Consider the following 18,737-nt stretch of genomic DNA (forward strand, 5'->3'; position numbering starts at 1 on the left):
AGGAAGGTTGAGAGGGTAGTGAATATATCAAAAAAGGAAAAAAGAAGTTATATAGTACTGTGGCAGTTGAATAGTGACTAATTTAGCAGTGGATATTGGTAGCCAAGCCAAGACTGGTTTATACTTTGTTGATTTTTTTTTTTTTTCTAGTACTAGGGATTGAACTCAGGGGTGCTCAACCACTGAGTCACATCTCCAGCCCTCTTTTTGAGACAGAATCCTGCTAAGTTGCTGAGGCTGGTTTTGAAGTAGCAATACTTCTAGGGTCTCCACCTCCAGAATTGCTAGGATTTGCACACTGGTGCATACCACTGTGCTCTGCCTTTGTCAGTGTTTCAAAACAGATTTAAGGTCACTTTCAAATCTGAACTAGGTGTTAAGGATTCAGAATGAGGAATAAAAGGAATAAGGAATAAAAATAAAAAGGGCTAGAAATGAGACTCAGCGGTTAAGTATCCTTGGGTTCAATGCCCACTACTGGAAGAGGCAAAATTATAGAGAGGGTAACTAGATCAGTGGCTGCCAGGGGTGGGATAGGAGGAGGCTGAACAGGGCAAACATTGGAGATTTTTTTCTGGACAGTGAAAATACTCTATATGACATGGCATTGATGGATACGTGATATGACACATTTGGCAAAATCCACAGAACTTTGCAACACAAAGATTTAAACCTCAATTATATAAATTGTAAACTCATTTAAGAGGCCTGGGATCCCAGGATGGAATGCAAAAGCCAACAGGAACCCAACTGTACAAGTTTAAAAGCAGTGTGTGTGTGTGTGTGTGTGTGTGTTGGTGGGTATTGAACCCAGAGTCTTGTACAACCTAAGTAGCCCTCATTCAAAATTAAAAGAACCACCAACCAGTTGAGGACTAGATACAGAACTTCTGGTAAACTGACTTATAGAATACAACTTAGTAGTCAGGCTAATGTGATTCTTCCTCCTACTCACCCAAAATTTAGAACTTAACATCTTAATGTGTTTAGGCTGCTATGATAATGCAATACTGTAGACTGGATGGTTTATAACAGAAATTTCTCAGTTTTGGAGGCTAGGAAGTTCAAGATCAAGGTGCTGGCAGATTTGCTTCCTGTAAGGGCCCTTTTTGTTTCTTGTAGAAGAGCTGTCTTCTTGCTGGGTCTCACATAGCAGAATGCTCGAACAGGAGAGGTAGGACACTAATCCCATTGATTGAAGACTCTACCCTCCTGACCTGATCACCTCCCAGAGACTCCACATTCAAGGACTATCATACTGGGTATTAGAATTTAATTATGAACTTTATGGAAACAGATTTAGTCCACAGCACTCCGTTATCATTTAATAGGAACACACCTGTAGTACTACATGTGCCTTATGCATATATTCCCAGTGAGGCCTAGGATGACTGGCTTGTCTTTAAAAGGCAGACCCTGACTTCTGCCTAGGTGTATTTATTTTGTGGAACCAAGAACCTAATAGTACATGAAAATGAGCACGGCATACATGGTTAGTGATGTGCCCACTAGATTATGTGGCTCAGTGAATATAACAAATTAAGTGACTATAGCAGCTAACTTGGAAAGAACAATCAGTTTAAAAGTTCCTAGTCTTATGCAACTCCTAGTCTGCAGTACTAACAGAGAAATTCCTTCAGTGAGGTCTCATTCTGGATATACATGCATCCTATCTCTCACCTTCCCCATAAATACAATAGGAAGACTTATTAATTTCTTGTAACACCTCTAATATAAGCCAAAGCATCACATAGTAAAGTTATAGCATTTTAAGAGGTGACAACAATATGCAGCCCAGGTATTTATAGACTGCAGTCAGAAATACATTAAAAAAAATTGGGTTGTTAAAGAAACATTATGTTGTCTAACTCGGGATATCTGTTTTCACATAATAATGCTATCACAGGGAATTCTTATCCTAGATGATATCTTAAGACTGAAACTCCTGGATTGATTATAATTATGAATTTAGGATTTGAATGGACATTAATGGTCTTTCCCCAAAAGCCAAATAAAGAAAGCACAGACAGAATTATCTAAAATTACAAATAAAGAATTTATTTAAAAGTTTTCATCTTTTTTAGAAATAAAGATTTAAAAAACAAAAAATTTGCAAAAATGGTAATTGTGTTATATCCTAATTGCTTAGGTGTGTTCTGTAAATTCCAAACAAGTAAAGTAATATAAAAATATATTTTCAAATCTTTATAGAACAAAAAAGAAAACCACATCAACCATTAAATACTTTTGGATTTTTCTCTACTCCTCCCACAGATGATTTCACAAATATAAAAACTGATGTACATTTACTCTCTGAAGTACAAATATCCAACAGCTCAGTAATTATGTGCAAAGTAGACATATATTTACTTGCTATGGAAAGCTGAATGAAGAATAATCATTAAACACTGATTATAGTTAAGAAAATGCTGTTGGGGAAATGTAAAATAATACATATACTTTTGGTTATTATGTACTTCTCTTTTTAAAGTAAATATAGCTTTTAGAGGTAAATCTTTTGAAGGTTATCTTTAAAGAGTTGTGAGGTGGCTATTTTATTTCAGATTTGTCGGTAAAACCCAAGCCAGGAGAGGATCATTTTCTTTTTTCTCCACGTGGTCAGTCAGTTTCATTCTCTTAAGGAAGGCCTGATGAAGTAAGTTGAGAGGATGTATTTCACCAACCACCAACACAAGATTGTGAACTGTCAACTAAAGACACCACCTCTGACATGGATGGCTTCATTCAATCCATGTTCTACCAACTTAATGTCTTCTAGATCATCTTTTATGATGCTAATCAAGTGACTAAGGCCTTCCTGTTGTTGTTTCAAATGCTAGAATAAAATAGAACATATTAATGTATTATTCTACTAAATTGCAAGCTACTCATAAGAAATTTTAGTATTGTATTAGCAATAATATAGTACGTAGTAACTGCTCTAAATAAAACAGGCAAGCAAACATTTTTACATCTTTTACTAATAAAACTTTAACATAACCCACAGTAAAAGTATACTCTCAAGAAAGGTAAAATATGAGCAGCATCTTAAACAGATATATTGTTATATTAAAACAAAATTAAGTTGAAGGTACTTAAATACAGATGAATACAGATGGTCAGAAAAGTAAACATTTTAAAAACAATTTTCATGTTTTGAAGTACAAAGTATGTAATGATGGTAAGGGTGATGATGAATATAGTTGATAACATTTTAGGAGTCCTTCCCATATACTAACATACTGTTTAATAACTTCACTGAAATTAACTTGCTTATTAATTCATTTAAAATCCTTGAGCACCCTTTGGAGTATCAGGGTCATTTTTACTTTAAAGAAACTGAGACGTAGGTAAGTCATTTGCCCAAGGCAATAAAGTAGAGGGCAAGTTGTGGTTCAATTCCAAAACATTTTAGAAAGATGGCTGTTTATATGATTTCCAATATTACTGCATGTACAGACTCTTTAATATGGCTCTGTACTATAATGTGCTAATAGTCACCTCACAACTCTTTAAAGATAACCTTCAAAAGATTTACCGCTAAAAGCTATATTTACTTTAAAAAGAGAAGCACAAAATAATCAAAAGTATATGCATTATTTTACATTTCCACAAAGTTCTAGATTTGCTTTGTTAATGACACAACTATCTAAAATCCTCAAGCTCATGCCAGTACACCTAGTATGTTTCACCAAGTTACCATCTTTTATACAAACAACAAATACATATGTGTATACATACACACATATATACATAATATATATGTATACATACACACATACATATATGTACTTAACACAACTATCTAAAATCCTCAAGCTCATGCCAGTACACCTAGTATGTTTCACCAAGTTACCATCTTTTATACAAACAACAAATACGTATGTGTACACATATGCACATAATATATATATATATGTATACATACACACATACATATATGTACTTATATACACACACAATTTTTTTTGTCATTGTTGCTGCTGCTGTTGCTAGGGACTGATTCCAGAAGCACTCTTCAACACTGAGTTACACCCCCGTCCTTTTTTTTTATTTTTAAATTTATTTTCAGACAGGGTCTTGCTAAATTGCTAAAGCTTGGCCTCAACCCTGTGATCCTTTCTGCCTTAGCCTCCCAAGTTGCTGGGATTACAGGCACGAGACATTATACCTGGTTTAATATTTTATTTATGCACAATCAATATTTGAATAGCTTTCATTAAATAAATTTGTATGAAAATACGTTATAGTAAAAAAATCTTTTTTTTTATTCAAAGTGAGCCTTAGACACATGGTTGAAGATTCTGGCTATCCCAACCTCTGCATAGGTCCCTTAACACTATATACTTGTATGTGGCATACAGATTGAGAAAGTATGATCTCCAATAGTTGCTCTTCAATTTAACATGCACACCCCTCCCCCTATGACCTTGGTAAAATGCAAGTTGAGTAGATTTAGAAAAAAGACTGAGATTTTGCATTTCTAATGATCTTCCAGGTGCTCCTGCCACCTACACTTTGAGTAGTAAGGTCTAGGTAACTTTACAGCTTCTATTACCTCTAAATTACCCTTTATATGCTCAGAGGAGATGATGATGGGCATGATTCACTTATTTTTTATTGTGGTAAAATAGAAAATAAAATTTATCATTTGAACTGTTAAGCCCAAATCAGGGGTATAAGTACATTGACAATGTTGGGCAGTAATCACCACCATCTATCTCTAGAACTTTTCATCTTCCCAAACTGAAATTCTGTGCCAATAAAATAGTACTCTCCATTCCCCCCTCTTCTCATCCCCTGGCAACCACCATTATTCTCTATTAACTGGACTATTTTAGGTACCTCATGTAAGTGGAATCATACAAAATTAGTCCTTTTATGGCTGGCTTATGTCACTTAGGATAACATCTTCAAGGTCTATCAATGTTATGGCATGTGTAAGAATTTTCTTCTTCTTAGGAATAAATAGCACATTGTGTGTGTATATACATGGAGGCATATCTGTTCAAATACCTGCTTTCAATTTCCTTGGGTCATCTAGAGTGGAACTGCCAGATCACCTAGTAACTCTGTTTATAACATTTTGAGGCCCTACCACATTGTTTTCCATAGGCTCCACTTTCCTTAACAGTTCAAAGGTTCCAACTTCTCCACATCATTGCAAACACATTATTATTATTTTTGGATAATAGCCATCCTAATGAATGTGAAGTGGTAAGCTGACACTTTTAAAAAGTACATCTTTGTATAACACTTACCTGCTTAATTTCTCTCAATAGATCTGCATCTATATAATATCTTTCTTCAGATTTGACTGCTCCAAAATGATTTTGCATTCTGATTTGGGACATCAGTTCATTTAGTCGGCCCTAAGAGTAAGAATGGGTCAAAATACAACTGCTAACAACAGCAACCATTTCAAAAAGAGAACCTTTTGAAAGGAGAGTTTCAAAATTATCAATTAAAAATTTCCAATTCTTGCTCTGTACATTATTCGAAGCACTAACACAAGGCAAAAAAAATCATGACTAAGGTCAATTAAAGAATGTTAAAAAATGCAAAGTTATTGTTTGAAAACTACTTAAAACTTGTCTGCAAATCCACCTGAAATAAATTCTAGCTTTATGTTGTAGAAATGCTTACTTTGAACTGAGTAGGTGCATTCAGTTCACACTGAATTGTATCTAGCTGAACCCGCAGCTGCTCTTCATCAGCTTGGATGGCATAACCACTTTTCCTTTGAATTTCCTGTTTGATTAGGACCTATTAAAAAGAAATCATCAATACTAATAGAACTTTTTTCAGTTATGCAAGTAATTTTACTAATTGTTGACAGAAATTAGCTGAAAACTAACAATAAAGCTGGGCTTAACAGTTCAAGACCTGACTCACATTTCTGTGGTACTAGGTATAAGTATCACTTAAGTGCTGGTAGAAGGAGTACAACAGTTCTTTTAAACCTATGGTTTTTATACTTTTTTTTCTTTTTGTAAAACACTGTTTTAAAAATTTATATATGACAGCGGAATGCATTACAATTCTTATAGAGCACAATTTTTTATCTCTGTTTGTATACAAAGTATATTCACACCAATCTTGTTTTCATACCTGTACTTTGGATAATAATGATCAACACATTCTACTATTATTAATAACCCCATACCCCCCCTCCAACCCCTCTGTCCTATCTAGAGTTTGTCTATTCCTCCCAGGCTCCCTCTCTCCCTACCTCACTATGAATCAGCCTCCTTATATCAAAACATTTAGCATTTGTTTTTTTGGGATTGGCTAACTTTACTTAGCATTATCTTCTCTAACTCCATCTATTTACCTGCAAATACCATGATTTTACTCTTTTTTATTGCTGAATAATATTCCATTGTATATACATGCCATATTTTTTAATCCATCTGTTGAAGGGCATCTAGGTTGGTTCCAAGAGTTTAACTATTATGAATTGTGCTGCTATAAACACTGATGTGGCTGTGTCCCTGTAGTATGCTGTTTTTAAGTCCTCTAGGTATAGACTGAGGCGAGGGATAGCTGGGTCAAATGGTGGTTCCATTCCCAATTTTCAAGAAATCTCCATACTTCTTTCTATATTGGCTATACCAATTTGCTGTCCCACCAGCAGTGTATGAGTGTACCTTTTTCGCCACATCTTCACCAACACTTATTGTCTGTCTTCATAATAGCTGCCATTCTGACTGGAGTGAAATGAAATCTTGAGTGGTTTTGATATGCATTTCACTAATTGCTAGTGATGATGAACATTTTTTCATATATTTGGTGATTGACTGTATATCATCTTCTGAAAAGTGTCTGTTCAGATCCTTGGCCCAATTTATTGATTGGGTTATTTACTTTTTTGGTGCTTAGCTTTTTGAGTTCTTTATATACCCTAGAGATTAGTGCTCTTCGGATGTGTGAGGGGTAGGCTCTCTATGCACCTCACAGTTTTACACCTTTATAGCCTTTCAGAATCAAGTGTTCTTTATATAAAAATGTGAGCTTAAAATAATTTTAAGTTTTTAAAAATTTTATTGGACTTCTGCTTCAGATTTAAAAAGCAGTATTAGCCTGTCTAGAAACCATACAAGAATTTTGGCAAATTTTCTCTCATTCTCTCAAGAGAAACAGCACTGACTAAAGTTCATTCCTCTATACTTTCGTTCACACATACAAAACATACATGCACATACATGTATCTAAAATACAACTATACTGTTATTATGTGTCGTGCTTCTTTCTTTAAGCGAACTTAATAGTACATCGGGAATCAGTGCTGAGACTACTAAAGGTAGATTTGCTCTGCTCTTACCCCCAATCCCAAAATACACAGTGTCAAAACTGCAAGTTCCTTCAAACTTTCATCCATACTCCTAATTCTTTTTTTCCCCACAAAGTTAACTCAATTATAATCATACTAAAATCCTTAAGAAGTGTGGCTCTAATTTGTTATTTTTAACAGCTTCATGCCTTTTCATGAGTAATAACCAATAATCAATCATTATTATCTTGATAGGCATATATTTATTTCTAGTTATGATTCTATGACCAATGCTTTAATACATATTTTTGTGTAAAGATCTTTCTAGACCCCCAAGAATGAGATTGCTGGGCTTAAAAGTATGTTTTCAGTTATAATAGAAGCTGCTAAGACGGCTTTCTCCAAAAATTCTAACTGTGTAGATTCACAAACCACTTGTCAGAGTTACCTATACCCCACATTCCTGCCAGCCACTGGTAGTGGTGGTTAAAATTTTCTGATCTGATGAACATAAAAATTTTTTTCTTTAATTTGCAAATCCCTGACTTCTAGTAAGCTAGAGGAGCATCTCTGGTTAAGAAGTAACTTTGTATTTGTTTTTCTGTGACATGCCTTTACAAATATTTTGCCCACATTTCAATTAGGTTTTCTTGTCAAATTATAGAATCTCTTTTGTATAATACATATATTAACCTAAAGATAAAATAAATGCTTTTTGCAAAATTTCCACAACTACTGACACATGGCTTCTGGTATATTTTGCCATAATGTTTTCTAATTCTTATGTAGTATCTGTTTTACAGTTTTTGACCAAGTGTCTCTCTAGTCCCTGAAGTTGTACATGCAGCCTCAGGAGTTTTTTTTTAAGAGTTGTGTCTTTAATCTACTTTTGTATATAGTATGATGCAGTGGTCTACATTTTATTTTCTCACAGATATTATAGCATTGTTTACTAAACAATCTCACTGAATTGAACTACCACCTCTGTCATATGTCAAGCATACAGATATACTTGCATCTACTTACAGATTTTCTATTCTCTTCCAGAGATCTTTATGTCTAATCCTATTGTCAATTTAACATTGATTTGACCACAAGAGTTTTTTTTTTTTTTTAAGAGAGGAGAGAAAGAGAGAGAGAGAGAGAGAGAGAGAGAGAGAGAGAGAGAGAGAGAGAGAGAGAGAATTTTTTTTAATATTTATTTTTCAGTTTTTGGTGGACACAACATCTTTATTTTTATGTGGTGCTGAGGATCGAACCCAGCGCCCTGCGCATGTCAGGCGAGTGCGTTATCACTTAAGCCACATCCCCAGCCTGACCACAAGAGTTTTAAAGTAGGTTCTTAAACCTTACTTATAAAGGAAGGTCCCATTCATTTTTTCTTTTATATTGTCCTAGAAGCTAGACTCAAACACTTATCCTTCTTTATTAAAAAAAAATTTTTTAATCAATTTTTTAAATATTTAATTCCTTTTTAAACTTTATGATGTCTTTTCATCTAAAAATATGTTTTTATCTATTTGTAAAGACCTCAAATTATGTACTTTCCTCATAAATTTATTCCTAAGTATTTTATAGTTTTGTCATCATAACAAATGTTGTATTTTCCTGTTTTCATGATGATATAAGAAAAGCTAATTTTTACACTTTATATCTAGCCAGATTACACTAATTCTATGAGAAATTGTCCTGAGTTTTCTAAATAATGTCATCAGCAAAATGATTGTTTTATCTCCTGTCCAGTATTGATATTATTTTATTGCTTATTATATTTTTGAAAACCTCCATGATAACAGTGATTAATAATGATAAGATTGGGTATCTCAGGGTCTAGGTTCTGAATATCCATTTTTATGTTTTGCCTTTTGAAATATTTGCTATTTTTGGATATAGTCTATTATATATTTTCCCTTAATGTGTTAGAACACTGTTATATTGAAAGACTGTCATTTCTTCATTTAGAATTTCTGGGGTTTTCTGGTCCCAATTCACTGAGGTATAATCCACATACAACAAAATTCACCCACTTAGGTGTAGAGTTCTATAGGTCTCTAGTTAATTTTGACAAATATATACAGTCATGTAACCACCACCAAAATTATGATGACCTGAGTCTGACCACTAGCACTGCAGAGCCTCCCACCCGCCACAAAAAAGCATGAGAGAATGAAAAGAAAAAAGATACCAAAAAAGTACAAGAAGTTTAAAGTAAGTTATAAATCTGATAAAGGAAGTCCCCATCATTATTTCTTTTTATCCCTCTAGAAGCTAGTTTCAAACACTTATCCTTCTTTATTAAAAAAAAAAAAAAAAAAAAAAAAAACCAAAACAAAAATAGACAAAAAAACTTGCAAAAAAAATAAATAAAAAAGGTGTTTGGAGTATAGCTAAATGGTAGAATTCATGCTTAGTATGTATAAGGCCCTGGGATAATCCCCCATACAACCCACAAAAGTATGTATAAACTATTTCCATCATCCCCAAAAGTTCTCATCTCCAGCCTCTAGCAGCACTGTCCCATTTTTGCATGTCATATAAATGAAATCATGCATTATATAGCCAGTAAGTCTTTTTTTCACTAAACATAATTTGCATTTTTTATTAGAACCTGTTCATAGATTTTTTTTTTAAGGTGCTAAAAATAGAGATGTAAAATGCTACAGCTGCTTTGAAAAACAGTTTGGCAATTTCACAAACAATTAAATGCAGTATTAACCATATGACCCAGAAATTTCACTCCTAGATTTATACCCAAGAAAATGGAAGCATACATCTAATAAAATGTCCACAAATATTAATGACAACATTATTCACAATAGCCAAAAGGTGAAAACAACCAAAGTGTGGATCAAATGATGAGTGAATAAAAATGCAGAACATTCATATGATGAAGTATTACTCAGCAATAAAAGAAAATGAAGTACTTTAACATGCTACCACATGAGTTTATTTTCTTTGATTTTTAGAAATGAAGTTTTTTTTTTTTTTTTTTTTTTTAAGCCTATACATTTTCCTCTTGAGGACAGTTTTTGCTGCATCCCACTGATTCTGGTATGTAATATTTGTTTTCATGATAGTTTATAATTTCAGGGTGCTTTTTTGTTATTGTTGTTCATTTTTAATTTTCTCTTGTTAATTTGGAAGTTCTGTTGTTTTTTTCAACCATTAGTGGTTACACTCCCTTTTCTGGCATTCAAAAATAAAAAGTATTTTCTACTTTATGAAGACTAGATATCAGTGATTTCATATATGCTTTCCTCATACTAAAATGCTTTATTTCTTCATGGTTTTCCTTTACTCTGTTACCAAGATGTGAGTTTTACTCTCCTTACCCAACCCTGTAAGACTTCTCCAATGTCTAGGTTTTACTAAGTTTGGTACTTACTGTTTGGATCATTATTTCTTCTGAGTCTCTTTTTTTCCTATATTCAGCTAGTAATTCACAGGTATCATCTTGTAAATGTTGGGGGGAAAATTCCAAATTACTACCTGTAAGGTTCTATGGGAAAGGTCCATGAGTTTCCTCTTATATTGTGCAATTTTGGCCATAGTTGTAGTTTGATTCTTTTGTAGCTCACTAATATCTTCAGATATAATCTGTGGGGAAAAAATGCCTTTTAGATAAGTCAGGTATGGGTATTACAATTATTTATCAGGGGAAAAAATGCCTTTTAGATAAGTCAGGTATGGGTATTACAATTATTTATCAGGTATGCCTATATACAAAGCCTAAATCTGAAATAAACTTGAAATTTATCTCTCAAAATATGAAATTCTTTCCCTTTAATTCTGCATTTGCAGTTTTTCCTTCTTATGTATCTAAAATCATAAGTTACTATTAAAAGAATTCTTCAGAGCACTAGGATATTTGGGCATTGCATAGTAAAAAGGGGCAGAGGATAGGGGTAGGCTTAATCACCTCAATCTATTGCCATAAAATATAGTATAGCCCAAAACAACTGTTTACAGAATATTTGGAGTAATCAGATTGGAGAGGAAAAGATATATGAATTCTACAACTGAATACATTTTTATGACACTGGATCTTTAATTTATTCTTTGCCTGGCTTAAAATCCTACTTTCTGCCTTACAAAATCTTAACAAACTAGGTTAAAAATCTCTCCATATCAGTAAAGCATTCCAACTGGATTTAATCCCATAACGGTCCCATCATAATTAATCATTCTATGTCACTGGCTAACATAGACATAGGAAAGAGGATAAGAAGATTGTATAACACATTTTAACAAGTCCATCTGTGCATATCACCTTTGAAGGAAATAAATGCCAGGCCATTATAAAGAGACAAAACTAGGTGACCATGTTACCATCTGCAGTATTTATTGACCATCCAGGAATTAACCAGAAAGGAGCATGCAAGATTTTTAAAAAGAATATATTAAAATAATTATGAAGGACATAAAAGACATCAGTGATTAAAGAGACAAATTATATTCATGTATGGAGTGATTTAGCATTAGGATTCAATTCTTTACTAATTAGTCTTTACATTTAATACAATTTCAAAATTCTGGCATTTTGAAAAACTGATTCCAGTATCTTTATGAAAAAATAAAGGTCCATAGGGAGCCAAGAAAACCCTGAGAAGAACAAAAACTGGAAATTCAATCTACTAGCTTTTAGTATGTGTTGCAAAGCCACAAAAGTAAAAAAACTCTTGTGAGAACAGACCAACTGGACCCTGAAACATAATAGATCTAGAATTAGATCATATACATATATATACATATAATAATTCAAATTCTTAGTTAAATGGGGTAAATCAAATTTTTTATGGATATTTGAAAAATAGACCCACCATTCAGAAAAAAAGTTCAAGTTACATAACATGTAAAGAGGTGAACTCCACTGAGGGCAAAAGAGGCAAATGTGAAAGATTAAACTCTAAATGTTAGAAAAAAATGTAGGTGACTCTTAGATCCTAGGGTAAAGAATGGTTTAAAAAAATTTCTAAGGACAAAAAAGGAAAATCAAAAACACCCCAATTTAGTTATAATAAAATTAAGAATTTCTATTCCACAAAGGACATCAAAGCAGAGATAATAGATGAAAAACTAGAAATTACTTGTAAAATTAAGATGTATGGGCTGGGCGTGGTAGCACACACCTGTAATCCCAGCAGCTGGGGAGGTTGAGGCAGGAGGATCACGAGTTCAAAGCCAGCCTCAGCAATGGCGCTAAGCAACTCAGTGAGACCCTGTCTCTAAATAAAATAAAAAATAGGGCTGGGGATGTGGCTCAGTGGTCTACTGCCCCTGAGTTCAATCCCCGAAAAACCTCCAACACTTGGAAATGAAAAATATTTTTAAATAATTCAATAATCAAAAACAATCAAAATTCTCAAAGGAAATTAGAAAATATTTTGAGTACCAAAAAAGAAAATCAATATTTTTGAAATATATCAAATCATATTTATATGATATCAAGAACCCTATTATAAAGAAGGTAGTTGTATAAAGCTATAATTGTTAAAGTGCAGTATACTGGTTCCCCATAAGAGAAAAATGGCACCCATGATAAAATAATTAAATGTCTCTAGTCCCTCTACCTACTTCCAGAACCAGAGAATAAAAAGCTAGTTGCTTACATCTAATCTGGTCTGATGCTGCTTAGTCATCTGATCTTGAACCTTCAATCTTCGAAGCAGCTCTTTGAAACCCACCATTGGTACAGGAATTAACCTGAAGAAATGCAAGTAGTCAATTATCTGATCTTAAGTCTGTTACTACAAAATATATAAGATTTTCATAGTAATATATAATTTTACATCAAATTTCTAGATGGATCAATATGAAATCAAGTGTTCCTCCCTATTTTACAAATGAGGAAATAATGAGGAAATATAGTTGTCAAAAATTATAATGAAACTCAATGTTAATTGGGGAAATGGCACTCAGATTTCTTCATCTCTAGTAGTTTTCACCACACTATGGGTCTCCCCAAACATTTTTTTTTTTTAAAGCAATGAAAATAGACTCCTCAAATGTTATAAATACAATTAAGAGCTTAGCTTACATCTGTTTGCTTCCATAGTAGTAAATATTAGCTTGAAGAAACACTTACTTTTCAGAATCAGGGTTATCCACCTTGGCTTGTTCCCAAATAATAGGATCAACACCTACCACAAAGAAAAAACATTTTTTAAACACTTTTCTGTGTTTAAAATATGTGTATGGGAAAGATTTTCCCCAAAGACAGACTCAGAAGCTATAATGAAAAATGATTGTCAAATATGATCATTCTAAAAGTAGAAAGTTTTATAGGACAAAGCTAAAACAAAAAATACAGGTTGAAAGGAAATACCTAAAACCTACAGGATAATAGATTAACCTCAGAATACAGTTAAGAGCTCCTATTATGACAGAGACAGACCCTAATAGAAAATGAACCAAGGACATAAATAGGTAATTCACAAAAAATACAAATATTTAGCTAATTCAACTTTGCTAGTAATCAGGAAAATGCAGATTAAATATTAATTTTTAAATTAATTTATTGCCATCTGTAGCAAAACAGCAGCAGTAAAAAATATTGCTGTTAAGAATTCCAATGGAGCCAGGCGTGGTGGCGCATGCCTACAATCCCAGAGGCTCGAAGTCTGAGAAAGAAGGATCGCAGGTTGAAAGCCAGCTTCAGCAACTCAGTGCGAAGCAACTCAGTGAGACCCTGTCTCTAAATAAAATACAAAATCAGGCTGGGGATGTAGCTGAGTGGTCGAATGTCCCTGAGTTCAATCCCCAGTAACCCCCCAAAAAACAAGAAATTTAAATGGTGGGGGTTTTTTAGAGGGAAATTTGGTAATATCAAACGTATATATCTAACATACATAATATTGACTCCAATTTCATTTCCAGAGATCCATTCTAAAAAAGTACATACCCATGTACTCCAGACATATCTACAAGGAAACAGTTTATAAAACTGAAAACTCAGAAACAACACGGGAATTAAATAGCAACACATATGTGTAAAATACTATGTAGGTGTTTAAATAGAATAAAATTTACCTTCATGTACTGACATGAAAAGTACTAAGGAAGACTGTAGATGAAAAGGCAAGCTACAGCAAATGTACAGTGGAAAATCCTTTTTTAAAGAAACTACAAGTACGTATGCTTACATTTAAAATCACAGATAAAGAATTAATAATTACTTCTAGGGAAGGGAAATAAAGGAAAACTAGTCAATAGAGTTAGGCCATCTAGAATCTCTTACGGTGGAAAAAAATCCAGGTTTTATTTGAATATTCAGCTTAAGAGATAAGCTATAGGAAATCAAAATAATATAAGAGGGTAGATGAATTATGTATTCTTTTTCTTTAGTTGATAATTTCTCAATATTTCTAACAAATATATTAGCTATATAGTAAAGAGTTACATGAATGAATGAATACAAATATTCAAAACGATCTCACAAATAAGTAGACATGTGATAAGCTCATACTGATTAACATTAATAACCAACCAACATCTCCTAAAAGGGGAACACTTATTTCTAAATCTTTCATTTTTTCAATTGTATGACTCTAGAAACATACCAGCAGGAGGATTCTGTAAAAGCTGTTTAATCTGTGCAGGAGATAGTTCTGTTCTAGTCATAGAAAGTGTTACACCAAGTTGCTGCAATTGTGTTTTTATATTAGCTTGTTCAAAATGTGCATATAATGTTGTAGCTGGAACTCTTCTTGATGTACCATTTGGAGAACGTTCAACAACATAAATGACAACTTCTGTCCTGTAGGAAAAAAACCCAACTTATAAAATATTGAGTACATATAACCCACAGCCACAAATATCAATACAACGTATGATTTTAGAAGGGTGCTAGATGAATTCAGAATTTTTTCCCCCTCAAATCTTGGACAATAAACCCTCAAATTCAGTTGTCAACCAATTTAAATGATAAAAGTTAAAATGCAGGTCAACAAGATCAAATTTGTGAAAAGGTTTGGTCAGCTGCAAAGTCCTACATAAATGTTATTTGATAATTTTTCAGGACTAAGAAATACTTTGAAGATTCTGCTGCAACTTATGGGTTACTTTTCTGCATTACTGATAGCAAGAAGTAAAATTCAACCTTAAAATGCCTTGCCACTAAGACTAAAAATCATATGAGGACAAGGGAAGTAAAGTAATCACAATTAGTCATGAATGAACATGAATGGTAATAAGTTAATTAAACCTTCTAGTAATATCATGTGGCATTCAGTTTGTATAACTGTGATAAAATATTTCCTCCTGGTCTTGAATGAAAGTCTGAAATTATTAGCATCTAATAAGAAATCCAAAATTTAAAAAAAAAAAAGCTTTTAAACAAACATTTCTACAAATACTAAATAACCACCAGCTGGGAAATAATATTCTGTTCTAAGATGTAATCTGTGTTTCAACAACAACAACAAAAAAAAACTCTGCTGACTACTCTCTGGACCAGGGCACACAAAAATAAATAGTATATTTTATGTATACTTACTGATCATCTGGCAATGTTTTAATACCCTCTACATTTACAGTTAAGGTCTGGTTTCCTCCCAAAATTTTGTGCAATGATTCTACCAACTGCTGTTGTTGGCTTCGAATATCTGTTTCCTTTTTGTTGAAAACTAAAACCACTAGCCCATCTTCATCTTTATTATTGGGCATACAACTATAACCTACTGCCTGCGAAATGACAAAATAAATAATATAAAAATATGTACACATCTTAAGTCAAGAGTTTAATATTAATAGCTTAATAACTGCTAAAATGAGGCAAAACAGCTTAATGTTTGGTTATGAAGAATACATTATTTTGTACCCAAAGAAGTCACACGATTATAACTATATTACCCAAGAATAATAACAGGGTGAAATTAAAATCTGCTCCTTAAAATAGTAACTGAAGAGCTTTTACTCAGAAAAAAGTTTGATATTCATTATTGTTGAATATTTAGAACCAATCAAACAACTTTGCATGTCATTATAAACATTAATGCAAAAATCACAGGCCAACTGAATTTATTTCTCAATATACCTGATTCATAGAATCTTAAAGTTCTAGATAAGGAAGTGATTTACAAATAAATACTTTTAATGTACAATAATGAAACTGTCAGGTTAAAATCACTAAAAAAAGGTCTATCATTTTATGGTTTCTTGTAACAAAACTTTTATTAAACATGTTAGTTTTGGGTGTTTTTTTTTTTTTTTGGTGTAGTTGTAAATGGATAGAATGCCTTTATTTTATTTATTTTGTATTCAATTCTAAGGATTGAACCCAGTGCCTCACATGTGCTAGGCAAGCACTCTACCACTGAACCATAAGCCCCAGACCCAGGCTAAAATATTTTTATTTTTATCTTGTTATTGCTCTTTATCTTGTTTTCAAGCCATTTATCTTGTTACCACTTACAACTTTTTAAAAGTATTTAAATTCACTCAAGTGTATAATATGCATTTTACCATTAGTATAGTATACTTCAACTTTTGAAAAAAGAAAAAGTTTAAATCATTATATTCAACTTATATCTACTATTGCATTTCTTATCACTAAACAAAAGGATTAAAATTTCAACTAATTTACTCAAAAAATATATAGGTTGAGTAACTGAAATCCAAAGTGCTTCAAATTCTGAAATTGTTTTTGATATGATGGCTCAGTGGAAACTTTCACACCTGCTCTCATGTAATGGGTTGCAGTCAAAACAGCAATGTGCTTCAGGTTGTGTATAAAACTATATAATACATATATGAATTTCATGTTTAGATTGGGTCCTATCCCCAAGGTGAGTCTCATTATGCATATGCAAATATTCTTATTCAGATGTGCAATCTGAAATGCCTTTGATCCCAAATGTGTACTTTTTTGTTAGAGTGATGAGACTAAGATATGTACTCTAACAAAGACAGGCTGACCACTTTTTGTTTCACTCTGTTCAAGCATCTGATCCTCAGCCTGTAGCTCCAAACACAAGACTACTGGTTAAGTTTAAGGGACTGACACAGGTCAACGTAACTCAGAAAAGGCTGAAGTACAAGGCTGGTGTGTGTATACAGCTAAGTGGTATGACATTTGCCTAGCATGCAAAAGGCCCTAGGTACCATCCCTAGCAACACACACACACACACACACACACACACACACACAAACACACACAGGTTGAAATATAAAACTGACTAAAATACATTAACTTTTTAAGTAGACCTACATATTCTCTTTCACTGATGGATGAATATATGAAGTCAAATTCAAATGAGATGGTTGCATCGCTAGCAATCAGAGAAATGCAAATTAAAACCACTCTAAGATACCATCTCACTCCAGTAAGAATGGCAGCCATTATGAAGTCAAACAACAACATGTGCTGTCGAGGATGCGTGAAAAAAGGTACACTCATACATTGCTGATGGGACTGCAAATTGGTGCAGCCAATTTGGAAAGCAGTGTGGAGATTCCTTGGAAAACTGGGAATGGAACCACCATTTGACCTAGCTATTCTTCTTCTCGGACTATACTCAAAAGACCTAAAAATGGCATACTATAGGGACACACCCAGATCAATGTTTATAGCAGCACAATTCCCAATAGCAGGACTGTGGAGCCAACCTAGATGCCCTTCAATGGATGAATGAATAAAAAAATATGAATAAAAAAATATGGCATTTATACACAATGGACTAAAAAATAACAAGATCATGTCATTTGCAGGGAAATGGTGGCAGATTATGCTAAGTAAAGTTAACCAATCCCCAAAAAACAAATGCCGAATGTCTTCTCTGATATAAGGGAGGTGACTCAAAATGGGGTAGGGAGGAAGAGCTTGAGAAGAAAATTACCTTTAGATAGGGAAGAGAGGTGGGAGGGAAAGGGAGGAAAATGGGAATTGCACAGAAGAGGGAAGGAAACCCCCTTTGTTATACAGAATACAGGTATGAAGATGTGAGGGGGGAAAAAAAAGAAGTGGGTCACATTAGATTAGGTAGAGAGAAGTGATGAGAGAAGAGGCGAGGGAAAGGGGGGAAAGGAAGGACAGCAGAATAAAATAGATATTATTACTTTGGTTATATACATGACTGCATGACCAATGTAATTCTGCAATCTGTACACTCAGAAAATGAGAAATTATATCCCATCTGATTCAAATGCATGATATATAAAGATCATTGTATTGTCATGTGTAACTAATTTAAAAAAATTTTTAAAAATGAGATGGTTGCTTGGTAGACAAGAAATTAGAACAAAGAAAATGGCAATAGGGTTACACGTGCCAAGGACAACTGTCCACTGGCCAGGTTGCAGTTTACTTACCAATGTTATATGAATACAACTAATGTCTAATTTTGAGTCTCCCCTTTACAGGTGTGCAAGGCAGACCATTTTCCCTTAAGTTATAAGTCATGTTCTAGTGATACATTATCTTTAGCCATATTCTGATCCCTCTGAGCCATAAAAGAAAACATTCTG

The 18,737-nt window shown here is 33.3% G+C and overlaps 1 protein-coding gene across 2 annotated transcripts in view; it reads right to left on the minus strand.

The window, feature by feature from the left end:
- Window positions 1–2,032: 2,032 nt before the first annotated feature.
- The window catches only part of Nup54 (nucleoporin 54), a 28,391-nt gene continuing 11,686 nt past the window's right edge, over window positions 2,033–18,737 (minus strand). For both annotated transcript variants that reach the window (XM_076864986.2, XM_076864987.2), the window contains 8 exons: window positions 15,768–15,955; window positions 14,833–15,029; window positions 13,359–13,413; window positions 12,883–12,976; window positions 10,763–10,870; window positions 5,647–5,766; window positions 5,262–5,372; window positions 2,033–2,836 (listed from right to left, as the gene is read on the minus strand). In XM_076864986.2, coding sequence (XP_076721101.1) covers window positions 2,708–2,836; window positions 5,262–5,372; window positions 5,647–5,766; window positions 10,763–10,870; window positions 12,883–12,976; window positions 13,359–13,413; window positions 14,833–15,029; window positions 15,768–15,955 — 1,002 coding nt within the window. In that variant the 3' untranslated portion in view covers window positions 2,033–2,707. The remainder of the gene's footprint in view (window positions 2,837–5,261; window positions 5,373–5,646; window positions 5,767–10,762; window positions 10,871–12,882; window positions 12,977–13,358; window positions 13,414–14,832; window positions 15,030–15,767; window positions 15,956–18,737) is intronic.

Source organism: Callospermophilus lateralis, chromosome 8 (assembly GCF_048772815.1).
Source record: "Callospermophilus lateralis isolate mCalLat2 chromosome 8, mCalLat2.hap1, whole genome shotgun sequence".
NCBI lineage: Eukaryota > Metazoa > Chordata > Mammalia > Rodentia > Sciuridae > Callospermophilus > Callospermophilus lateralis.